Here is a 12,209-nt window from a genome sequence, read left to right as displayed (position 1 = left end):
CCTCACCAGGTTCTCTATGGACAGCTGGAAGTTGGTGATCTGCCGCAGGGTTTCGTTGTCCCGCTTGACCTCGTTCACGCACTGCGCCAGGTCCTGGAGGTGGGGAAGGGGTGAGTCTGGGTTGCCCGCTTAGCTCAATCCCCTACCTGGCTGGGGATAGGGGTCAGCCCCCACCAGGGCAGGCAGGAGGCATACAGAGGGTGTCCACAGCATGCCACTGTCCCCAGTGGAGATGCTGCGAATAATTCACTCATCATACAGATGTGTCACTGCGTTGTTGGGGAGAGATTGCCGGTGGGTGTGACTGTGTCCCTGAGTGTTCCCACGCAGTACTGACTTGAATGTGTATATGCCTGTGTGTGACCATCATCTCTGTGTGACCACTCACCCTCATGGCATCCAGGGCCAGCCGCAGGTTCTCCTTCTCCATTGCGTCCTGAGTGTGTTTCACCAGCTCCTGTACGACCCACAAAGACAGACATCACCTTGGCCTGCCCTCTCCTCCTGGGGGGGGGGGGCCTTCCAAATAAGCCTGGACCACCAGCTCCTCCTTCTCCCTCCTGCTTCCCCAGCGACCCCTCCCAGAGGGTCCTAGAGCCCAGCCCCCAGAAGCCAGCTCCACCCCCTCTCCTATGACACAGGGAGGCAGATATGTCAAGCCCATTTTCAGTGGACCTAGGTCCCCATTTGTGCACCTGGAGAAGGAGGTGGTACTTGAGTACCCGCTGCATGGGCACCATCAGTAGGTCTCTCAAGGTGAACCTCCCATTGTTTGCTCGCTGAGAACATTCCTGGGGGATCAGAGAACCAGGTACGCAAGATGAGGTGGAGGCAGCAATGGATTTTTCTAGAGCCAGAGACATCCTATCTCCCCGGAGGAAATAAGGAAGGAAGAATGCTATGGGGTGAGGGGTGGTTGGAGACCCAGCTGGAAGGCTGCCTGGGGAAGAGGCCCAGGACTCCGCCAGCTGAATGGGGCAGGACAGCGGGAGGACAGGTCCAGAGGGTCCCCACCGTGCAGAGGCTGGATGTACAGAGCATACATTTCCTCATCATCCCGGCCTGTCTCTGCCTGTTTTTCATAATCCCTGTCTCTGCTTCCACTAGAGATACCAGTCCAGGTTGGGGCTCAGTCCAGACCAGGATCAGAGCTCGGTTTGAATTTGGAGCTCATCCCAGACTTGGTGCACAGCCAAGGTTGGCCCTCAGCCCAGCCTGGGGTTCAGTTTGGAGTCAGAGTTCAGTTTAGAGTCAGGACCTCAGCCTGGTATCAGGGCACAGCCAGAGCGGGGTTCAGCTGTGGTCAGGGCTCAGTGCTTCAATCCATTTCCACCTGCTCCAGTACCTCCCTCCCAAAACCTCCGATGGGCATACCCCTGGCTGGGCTACAGCAGACAGTGACACCACCTCCAACTCTGTGTCTTCCCAGCTACCCCCAGGGCCTGGAAAGAAGTGGAAGAGCCCCCAAGTTGGGGCCCAGCCCCACCTCCAGCTTCATCTGCACATCCTCCCGGGTGCTGGCCACGCGGTCCAGGTGCTTGCTGGCAGACTCCACTTGGCTGCAGTAGCGGCCATAGACGAGGAACCTGCAGGAAGAGAACAGGTGGCAGTGACTGGACAGGTAATAGTTGCCAGCACCGAGGTGAGACAGATCTACATGTCAGTTCCGGCCCACTTCCCCCCAGCTGGATGATACTGAGCCTCAGTCTCCCCACTTAGAAAATGGGCATAACAATAGCACCTCCCATATGGGGTAATTATAGCATTAATGAGGTAATGCACAAGAGGCTCTTAGCACATGGCGTATCACCTCTGCCCAATGTTCATTTAACAAATACTTATTGAGTATGTACTGTATGCCAGGCCCTGTGTTAAGCATTTTAAGCATCAATTTATTTAACCACATCCCTAGGAGGTATGTTCCTGTGCCACACTGATTTTATAGATATGGAAGCCAAAGCACAGAGAGGTTAAGTGACTTCCCAGTGCCACACAGCTCTCAAAGGGCAAAGCTAGGGATTGAACCAGAGATGGGTAGCCCCTTGCCCATGAACAAAGAAGAAAAAACCCTCCCTGTCCAGTAGTCTCTGAGGGCAAGGCCTCCCAAATGCCCTGCCCAGGCAGAGCAGGGTGACCTTCAAGGGTCCAGGCTGGCTAGCTGGGTCTCACCTCTCCTTGTATTTGATGAAGACCTGGTAGAGGGTGGGTGCACTGGGGGTGGCCAGGGCTTCCTTCATCTCCTTTAGGAAGTAAGTGTGCACACGAAGCAAGTCCTAGTTGGAGGGAGAGTTGAGGGCTGGGGTGGGAGTCTGGGACTCAGGAGAAGGGTCACCTATCGGACCTATGTTGCCCAACTCCCACCCCACACACTCCAGGGGCAGGTGGAGCCAGCAGAGGATCCCCGCTGGACAGAGGCCCAGGAGGGCTGCGGATGGGCCAGCTCACCTCGATGTTGATGAAGATGATCTCTATGTCTTCAGGTTTAAGGAACCGCTGCAGGGGCTTCATGAAGTGCTGAGGGGCGGGGGGAGAAGGATGGAGGAAGGTGAGACCCTTCCCTCCAGCCCAGCCCCAGAGAGACAGGGCCAAGGAGACAGAGGTGGCAAGAGGCAAACAGAAACAGAGAGACTGGGAGAGAAAGAAACAAAGATGGGGAGACAGAAAGAGACAAGGAAACAAAAACAGGCAGAAAAAGAGAGACAGAGATGGAGAATGTCCACATGAAAACCTGTACGTGACTGTTCATAGCAGCATTATTCACAATAGCCAAAAGGTGGAAACAACCCAAGTGTCCATCAGTGGATGAATGGATACACACAATGTGGTCCATCCATACAATGTAATATTATGAGTATTCAGCCATGAAAAAGAGTGAGGTGCTGACACTCGCTACAAGGTTGATGGATCTTGAACACAAGGTGCTCAGTGAGAGAAGCCAGACACACAAGGCCACAGTGTGTGGTTCCATGTATGTGAAATGTCCAGAGCACACAAACCCAGAGAGACAGAAGGTTAAGTAGATTAGTGGTTGCCAGGAGTTGGGGGAGGATGGGGGTTTAAGGGGTAATGGATAAGAGGTGTGGGGTTTCTCTGGGGATGATGAAATGTTCTAAAGTTAAATGGTGGTGATGGTTGCACAACCTTGTGTATATACCAAAGGTCAGTGAATTGTATACATTAAATGGGTGAATTGTATGGTATAGTAATTAAATCTCAATAAAGCTGTTGAAAAAGCAATGGTCAAAGGAAAGAAAGAAAATAGAAAGTCAGAGGCAATCATAGAGACAGAAAGAGACTAAGATACAAGAAAAGATATAGCCAGGGATAAAGAGACACATAGGGAGAGAAAGACAATGAGAGGCAGTAGGGAGAGACCAGGGAAAGACAGAAAAGCAGAGATGAAGAGGGGCAAAGACACACAAAGCAATGGGGACAGGGAACTGCCCCCGGCGGTCTTGGGACAGATGGAGTCTCTGAGCTTGGCCCCAGAGGCAGCAAGACAGGTGGATGCACACCTGCCAGCCATGCTCCCGCGCATGCGCCTGGCAGTGGCTGAGTGGGAGCCTCGCACCTGTTCGATGGAGCCCAGTGTGTCCGTGTATTTCTCCTCAGTTTGCTGGATCTCTCGCAGGCAGCAGCACCGCTTGTCATACTCTGTCATCTTAGGCTGAGAGTGGAAAGGAGAAGCCAGAGTTGGGGGACCTGGGGTTGCCCCTCACCCATGCACCCTCCTGGGCCCGGCTCTCCGCCCCACACACCGGCATGGGCATCGGCTCCGTGCGCATGAGGTCTTCATAGATCTCGTCGCCCTCAGCCTCCTCGTTCTCCACACAGTCGTACAGGTCCTCGTCCTCCTCCACGGTGTCACTGCGAGGCGCAGAGTCAGACAGGGCCACTGGCACCTCCAGGCCAGGGACCCCTCAGTCCCCTCCCAGATCAAAAGTATGCCCCCTCATGCCCAGGGCAGGGCCATGTCCCCCTCAGACCCCCAGGGCAGGGCCATGTCCCCCTCAGATCCCCAGGGCAGGGCCATGTCCCCCTCAGAACCGCCAGACACTCACTCAATCTGGTCAGACAGGCCACTGTAGATGTCTTCATCCCCCACACTCTCCTCCTCAGTGGGGAAGGGCCTGGGGAAACAGGATAGTATGAGCCAGAGGCCAGGGGCGGGCAGATGGAAGGGGGCGTGAAGGAAGGGGAGGATGGGGTCCAGATCAGCCCAAAGCTGTCACCTCAGTGGTTACTCACATGATCCCCTTGTTCTGGGCAATCGGGGTCCAGGACAGAGCGGACAGGGTATAGATGACCTATGACAAGGGCCACGTTTTGCTCAGCAAGCCCCTCAGCCACCCACATACCAGAACGCAACCTCCAGCTCCAAGCAGCTGAGGCTGGACTTGGAGGTTAGAATTAGGCTTGGGAGCCTAATTGGGGATTTTCTCCACCTTCACATCCCGCCACATCAGCATGCCAGCCTTCCCTTAACTGAGTTCCCAACACTTGAGCCCACTGTTCTGTTTAATACTCATAAACTCTCGGAGAAGATGGGATGATACTATTCCCTAGGGCTCCGAGAGTCATGACCACATATCTGAGGTCATGCAGAAAGTGGTGGATGGAGCAAGGGCTCAAACCCAGCTCTGCATGGCCTAAGTTAGGCTCTTTGCACCTGGTGTCCAGCCTGGTCTGGCCCATCTGTCCTTCCCCCAACAGCCCTTGGCTTGCCCATGTAGATGTTCATGGAGATGAATTGAAATCTAGTCTTTGGCCTCTATGTGCCTAGCAGCTCGACCCCAGCTCACCTTCCCGAAATCCTGCACATCGAAGAGGTCAAAGGCCTCAAAGAGCTCACTCTTCTTGAGGCCAAACTTCTCACAGCAGGTAGACAAGAAAGTGCGGATATTCTTAAGGCACAGGAACTGTGGAGAGAGACAGAAATGAGGGCGGGAAACCTATCAGGACAGGGGAGAAGCTAAGCCCCAAGCAGTCTAACTTGGGGACTGGCATAGAAGGGAAACAAAAAGGCCCCTTTCTCAGTGAACCACACCTTCTTCTGATAAAGATCAAGCTGTACCTGCCCCTGATTTTTTTATTGAGGTAAAATTCACAAAATATAAAGTTAACCACTTATCCATAACCAAATGTGCTATAGTCATACAATGGAATATCACTCAGCCATTAAAAAGGAATGAGGGGCGGCCGGTTGGCTCACTTGGTTAGAGCACAGTGCTCATAACACCCAGGTTGCCGGTTTGATTCCCACATGGGCCAGTGAGCTGCACCCTCCACAACTAGATTGTAAACAACGACTTGACTTGGATCTTATGGGTCCCAGAAAAAATACACTGTTACCCAATATTCCCCAATAAAAAAAAATTTTTTTAATGATATACATTATAAAAAATAAAAAGGAATCAGATTTTGATTTATGCTACCACATGGATGAACCTTGAAAACATTATGTTAAGTGAAATAAACCAGACACAGAAGGACAAATACTGTACATATGAGGTCCCTAGAATAGGCAAATTCATAGAAACAGAAAGTAGAATGTTGAAATCTATGCAGTTTTGTTAACTATTGTCACCCCAATAAATTTTCATTTAAAAAGAAATAGAAAGTAGAATGGAGGTTACCAGAGGTCAGGTGGCACAGGCATGGAGAGTTAGTGCTTAATGGAGACAGAGTTTCAGTTTGAGAAGATGGAAAAGTTTTGGATATAAAATAATGTTTACACAACATAGTGAATGTACTTAATGCCACTGAATTGTATACTTACAAACGGTTAAAATGATAAGTGTTATATTTTTTCCAAAAAAGAGCGGAAAAGGGAAAAACTCAAAGATGCAAAAAATGGGAAATAAATAACAAGATGATAGATTTAAACCCAATTACATCGATACTTATATCAAATATAAATGGTCTAAATACTCCAGTTCAAAAGCAGATATAGTCAGATTGGAAAAAAGAAGACCCAACTATATGTTGCACAGAAAGAAAGAAAAATGCCTTTCAACTATAAAGTACAAATAGGTTAAATGTCAAAGAATGAAAAAATAAAAAACATATACCAATGGAGCACTAATCAAAAGTAGATTCCAGAGCAAAAATAATATTACCGTAAATAGTTATGGTCATTTTCTAATGATAAAGGAGTTATTTGGTCACAAGAACATTACAATCCTAAATGTTTATAATCTTTTATAGCTTTAAAATACATCAAGCAAACACCAATATAACTGCAAGAAGAAATAGAGAAATCCACAATTATAGCTGGAGATTTCCACATTTCTTTCTCCATAACTGACACTACAAGTAGATAGAAAATCAGTAGGATGTAGAAAACCTGAACAGCATTGTCAAGTAACTTGGTCAACTTGACACAAAATTTTACTTGCATTTCAGGCTGAGATAACCAAATAAAATGCATTAATATGCAAACATCTAGTCTATTCATTAAGGAGCAAAATTTAAAAATTATTCACATATAATCATTAAATCATATGCCTAATATACATGGAGACAGAAAAATATAATTTTATTTCTTATGCACATTTATATAAATTTTTATTTATATTTATATATATATTTATTCATATAATTTTATTTATATAAAATAAATATTATGTATCTTTTACCACAATAAAAAATTTTAACCATTAACTATGTTAAAGGGTTCACTTCAGTGGCATTTATTACATTCAGTGTTGTGCAACCATCACCCCACCCAGTTCTAAGATATTTTTATCACCCAAAAGGAAACCCTGTACCCACTAAACAGTCACCTTCCATTCCCCACTCTCCTCCCTTCTCCCTGGCAACCACTAGTCTGCTTTCTGTCTCTACAGATTCTGTTTCTATGTCCATCCACTGAAAAATGGATAAACAAAATACGGTATATTCATACAATGGAATGCTAAGCCATAAAAAGGGGTGAAGTTCTAACACACACTACAAAGTGGATAACCCTCAAAAACACTATGTTCACTAGAAGAAGCCAGATACGAAAGGCCACATATCATATGATTACATCCATATGAAATGTTCAGAACAGGCAATTCTATAGAGACAGAAAGCGGATTAGTGGTTGCCAGGGTCTGGGGAGAGGGGAGAATGGGGAGTGACTGTGAACGGGGATAGGGTTTCTTTCTGGGGTGATGAAAGTGTTCTGGGATTAGATAGTGGTGATGATTACACAATTTTGTGAATATACTATTAAAAGCTACTAATTTTAAATGGTGAATTTTATGGTATATGAATTATTTCTCAATAAAAAAAATTAATCTTCCAGGTCCTTCACATAGCTACTCAGTCTGTGGACACTGAGTTAGGTCCAGTCCTTCCTCTGCCCACAGCCCTCCAGGGCTCCCACCTTGCTCCGGGTAAAAGTCCAAGTCCTCCTTGTGGCCCACAAGGCCCTGCACGACCTGCCCCTCTCCCCTCCCTGCCCTCACCTCCTCTCTCCCCCCCTCTTCACTCACTCTCCAGCCACACGGGTCTCCTCGCTGTACCTCTAACACATCAGGCATGATCCTGCTTCAGGGCCTTTGCACATGCTGTTCTCTCTTCTTAGAATGTACTTTTCCCTGTGTTATAACTGAACTGAGTCCCCCACAAAATTCATATGTTGGAGTTCTAACTTCAGGACATCAAAACATGACTGTATTTGGAGATGGGGCTTTTAAAGAGGCAATTAAGTTAAAATGAAGTCATCAGGGTGGGCTCTAATCCAATACAACTGGAGTTCTTATATGAAGGAGAAATTAAGACACAGGCACACACAGAAGGAAGACCATGTGAAGACAGAGGGAGAAGACGGCATCTACAAGCCAAGAAGAGAGGCCTCAGGAGAAACCAAACCTGCTGACACCTTAATCTTGGACTTCCAGCCTCCAGAACTGGGAGAGAATCAATTCCCATTGTTTAAGCCACCCACCTGTGGTGCACGGTCACGGCAGCCCTGGAACACTCAAATGGCCTAACGTGCACAAAGTTCCGTACCAGCGTCTTCGACGCTTTGCTCAAAGGTCACCTTCTCAGTGACCTGCCCACCCTGTTTAAAATTGCAACCCCCACCCCCATTCGGGCATTTTCTATCCCCTCCACTGTGCCTCATTGGTTTTCTTTATTGTCCATCTCCTCCAAATAAAATGTCAGTTGTAGGAGGGCAGGGCCACAGCTCTGTTCCTTGGTCCTTGTTGGACATTCAGCACCCACTAGAGCCTTAGTAAACATTTGCTGAGTGGATAGATGGCGACGAGGCCTGGAAAACTGCATTTTAACAAGCTCCCTAGGTGATTCCTAGGTACTTGCTAACCCCTGCTCTGTGATTTTGCAATAAGAGTATTTGCATTTTTTGGACGCCTACTGCATGGCATGGGGCACTCAGATTTATTCTGCTCTCATGACAACCCTGTGAGTTCTTCATGTCCATTTTCCCAACAGGAAAGAGGGAAGAGAGGGGAGGACGGCTGCGCAAGATTATTAACAGCAAGAAGAAATCGTGGAAGCACTGAAGTTTAACTCCAGGATAGTGGGACTCTAGAGACGACTTTCCTGACCACAGCATCTCATTGCCTTGCACGAGCGCCCGTCAGGTGTTCAATCCTCAGCACGCGCTCTCGCTCTCTCTGTTTTTTAATTGTATATACTTTTTAAATAAAAATATATATTCAAAGTGTCCAACATGATGATTAGATATTCATAGTAACATGATGACTGCAGTCAAGTAATTTACACATCATCTTCTCACGTGGTCACCATGGTATCGTGTGTGATGAATGTCCCTGAAATCGACTCTCTTGGCATATTTCCAGTGTTCATTAGTGTTATTAAGGACAGTCATCATGCTGGACATTAGATCTTAGACTCATTCATCCTCCATAATTGCAAGTTTGTCCCCTTTGACCAACATCTCTCAGTTCTCCCAACACCTCCAGCCCCTGGTGACCACCATTCTACTCTCTGCTTCTATGAGTCTCTCTCTCTCTCTCCATATTGACTGATAGATATATCGATACATAGATGACATGGAATCCTCACAACAATCCTACAAGGTAAGGTAAGTTCTATTGTTTTCCTCATTTTACAGATAAGGAAACTGAGGCAGAAACAGACAGCCAGGATGCAAACTCAGGATGCAAACCCAGGCAGCATGACTTCAAGCTCTGTGCCCTGACAGCACATAGGAATCAACTCCAAACACACTGTTCATTGTATCATTAGCTCACATTTCCATCCTCAGGTTGTATCTTCGTGATTATTGCCACATCCACAGTCGACCTCACCCATTTTGTATGGAATACGGACTTTTAATTAACTTTAACTTAAATAGATGTATTTAAGAAGAGAACTTTGTATCCTGTCAAAGAAAACTAGGATCATTTGCCATAAACAGAAGCCAGTGTAAAATCCACATAATATAAACGGTGTTATTAAATTCTAGCTGGATCCTGTTGCATGCCCAAGGCCTGGTCTCTCTGTCAAGAAGGGATTAGCCACAGTTAGAGACACCAGACATAGCAGCAATTCAACATCCATTCATGATTGGAGAGAGAGAGAGAGAGAGAGAGAGAGAGAGAGAGAGAAAGAATATTCTTGGCAAAGTAAGAATAGAAAGGAGCTTCTGTAACCTGGTAAAAAAAAAAAACCTTCAAAAAACCTTAAGCCTTTGTTTTAAATAAAAAGCAAAATACTACACTTAATACTGAAATGTTGAAAAGATTCCCTTTGAAATCAGAATCAAGGCAAGGGTGCCCACTAATACCATTTCTATTCAACAGTGTATTTAAAGTCTTCACCTGTACTACATGACGAGACAAAAAAAGAGAAAAGAAAAGAAAGAAATACAATGGTGGTCATTTTTGCAGATGATATGATTGTCAACATAGAAAGCCCAAAAGAATGTATAGATAAATAACTAACATTAATAAAATAATTTTGCAGGGTGGCTACATACAAAATCAATATACGAAGTTTACTGTGCATTGGTACCTCAGCAACAATCAATCAGAAAATGTTATTTTTTTTTTAAAGATAACATTTGCGAAATCCTGAAATAAGCAAAACTAACCTATGGTGATAGAAATCAGATTAGTGGTTGCTTCTGGGGTGAGGATGGTGGTGGAGATTGACTCAGAAATCCCACAAGAGATGGAAATGTTCTGCGTCTTGATAAGGGTGTGGGTTGCACAAGTATCCACATGTGCTAGAACTGATTGAATGGTAAACTGAAGACTTGAGCGTTTCACTGTATGAAAGCTGGACTTTGCTTTTAAAAAGATACCACTTACCACAGCCTAAAAATTGTAAAACAAACAAAAAAAGGCTGGTGATCTCTAACACACCTAACAAAAAGAAATGCAGATCCTTTATGGAGAAAATTATAAAATGTTATTGAAAGACATGAAAGAAGATCGACATAGAGTGAAATACATACTAAACTCATCTGCTGAAAGACTCAATATTTTAAAATTTTCAACCCTCTCCAAAATTGAGCTATAGATTCAATGTAACTTCAGTTAAAATCCCCACTTTTTTGGAAAAATAGGATTTATTCTAAGCCAGATTATATCCATTCATTTTGAAGTTTAAGGAGTTGCTTTTGTTTTATTGTTTATTAAGTTTACTGGGTTTTCATTGAACTTGACACATGAATGTTAAAATAAATTTGTATGGAAAAGCAGAGTCACAAGTAGCCAAGACAAGTCTATAAAGGAAAAATAAAGCGAGATTCTAGTCCTACTAGATATCGTGACTTATCATAAATCCACAATAATGGGGTGGCCGGATGGCTCAGTTGGTTAGAGTGCGAGCTCTTAACAACAAGGTTGCCGGTTCAATTCCCACATGGGATGGTGGGCTGCGCCCTCTGCAGCTAAAGATTGAAAACTTAGAGCTGAGCTGCACCCTCCACAACTAGATTGAAGGACAACGACTTGGAGCTGATGGGCCCTGGAGAAACACACTGTTCCCAATATTCCCCAATTTTAAAAAAATAAAATACAATAAAAGCAAATTTCCTAAGTTGGTGATAAATGTTTTAAAAATAATAATAATAAAATAAATCCACAGTCATTAAGACCATGTAATTATAGTAGTTAGTCTCCAAGATGACCCCCAGTGGTCCATGGGTCCCAGTATTCATGCCCTGTTTGTAATCCACACACACACTGAACCAAGACTGGCCCTGTGTAACTAATAGAATACAATAGAAGTAACGATATATGACTATTATTCACGGCTAAAGAATAAAGAATACAAGGCATTGCAACGTCTACTTTGGCCTCTTGAGTTGCTCACTGCCGCTGTGTTGCGAGGTGGCTCAGTCTGTCCTGTCCTGTGGAGAGGACCATGTGGGGAGGAACCAAGCCGCCCAGGAAGTGCATGCTGCAACCCCAGTCAACATGTGACTGCTGGCCTCAGAAACCCTGGACGCAAATCATTCATAAGCCTAATGGTTGTGTTATATTTTGAAGTTTTAGGATAACTTGTTACTCGGCAATAGATAAGTAATAAAGGGTTAAAGACAAATAACCCATACTACAGGACCCAGAAATAAACCACATATATATGAAAATGCATTTTATGAATGGGCAGGTATCATAGACACATGGTAAAAAGAAGTACTATTTTATAATCGTGGGTGGTCCAACTGGTTGCCCATAAGGGCAAACAAAATTAAATCAAATTCCTACCTCATATCCTACTCAAAATCAATTCCAGATGGATTAAACACTTAAATGCTAAAGACAAGACTTCTAGAAGACAATTTAGGAAAACATCTGCATGACCTCAGAATCGGGAGCAATAAACAGAAAGCCCAATTCATAAAGGAAAAGATTCAACTACACGAAAATAAAGTTCTATTCATCAAAAACATCATGAAGAGAGTGAAAAGACAAGCCACTAAGCAAAAATGGTTACCTGTTATACATTTGTATCCAAAATACATAAAGAACTCCTAATGATTCAACAAGCGCCAAACAGTATAATCAGAAATGGGGAAGACGTGAACAGGTGTTTCACTGAAGAGGAATTACATCTGCCCCGAACCCATAAAGAGATGACCAATCTCAGTAAGTAGCTACCAAAGAAATGCTATTAAAATCACAATATATAATTTCCTGCCCACCAGATATGCAAATCGTTTAAGTCAGGCAAATACCAAATATTGGCAAAGAGGTGGGATCCCAGAAACATTCTTACAC

At 44.9% G+C, this 12,209-nt stretch overlaps 1 protein-coding gene across 2 annotated transcripts in view; it reads right to left on the bottom strand.

Annotated features, from left to right (window-relative positions):
- Window positions 1–12,209, bottom strand: part of VAV1 (vav guanine nucleotide exchange factor 1) — a 54,019-nt gene that overhangs the window by 20,182 nt on the left and 21,628 nt on the right. For both annotated transcript variants that reach the window (XM_019710808.2, XM_019710810.2), the window contains exons 2-12: window positions 4,803–4,919; window positions 4,249–4,307; window positions 4,062–4,130; window positions 3,759–3,867; window positions 3,572–3,667; window positions 2,446–2,514; window positions 2,170–2,273; window positions 1,487–1,586; window positions 696–791; window positions 389–457; window positions 7–93 (exon numbers count right to left, since the gene is read on the bottom strand). In XM_019710808.2, the coding sequence (XP_019566367.2) occupies window positions 7–93; window positions 389–457; window positions 696–791; window positions 1,487–1,586; window positions 2,170–2,273; window positions 2,446–2,514; window positions 3,572–3,667; window positions 3,759–3,867; window positions 4,062–4,130; window positions 4,249–4,307; window positions 4,803–4,919 (975 nt within the window). The remainder of the gene's footprint in view (window positions 1–6; window positions 94–388; window positions 458–695; window positions 792–1,486; window positions 1,587–2,169; window positions 2,274–2,445; window positions 2,515–3,571; window positions 3,668–3,758; window positions 3,868–4,061; window positions 4,131–4,248; window positions 4,308–4,802; window positions 4,920–12,209) is intronic.

The sequence above is a fragment of the Rhinolophus sinicus genome, linkage group LG07 (assembly GCF_036562045.2).
Source record: "Rhinolophus sinicus isolate RSC01 linkage group LG07, ASM3656204v1, whole genome shotgun sequence".
Taxonomy (NCBI): Eukaryota; Metazoa; Chordata; class Mammalia; order Chiroptera; family Rhinolophidae; genus Rhinolophus; species Rhinolophus sinicus.
Note: the sequence above shows the minus strand (reverse complement) of the source record. Positions and strands in the feature narration are given on the sequence as shown.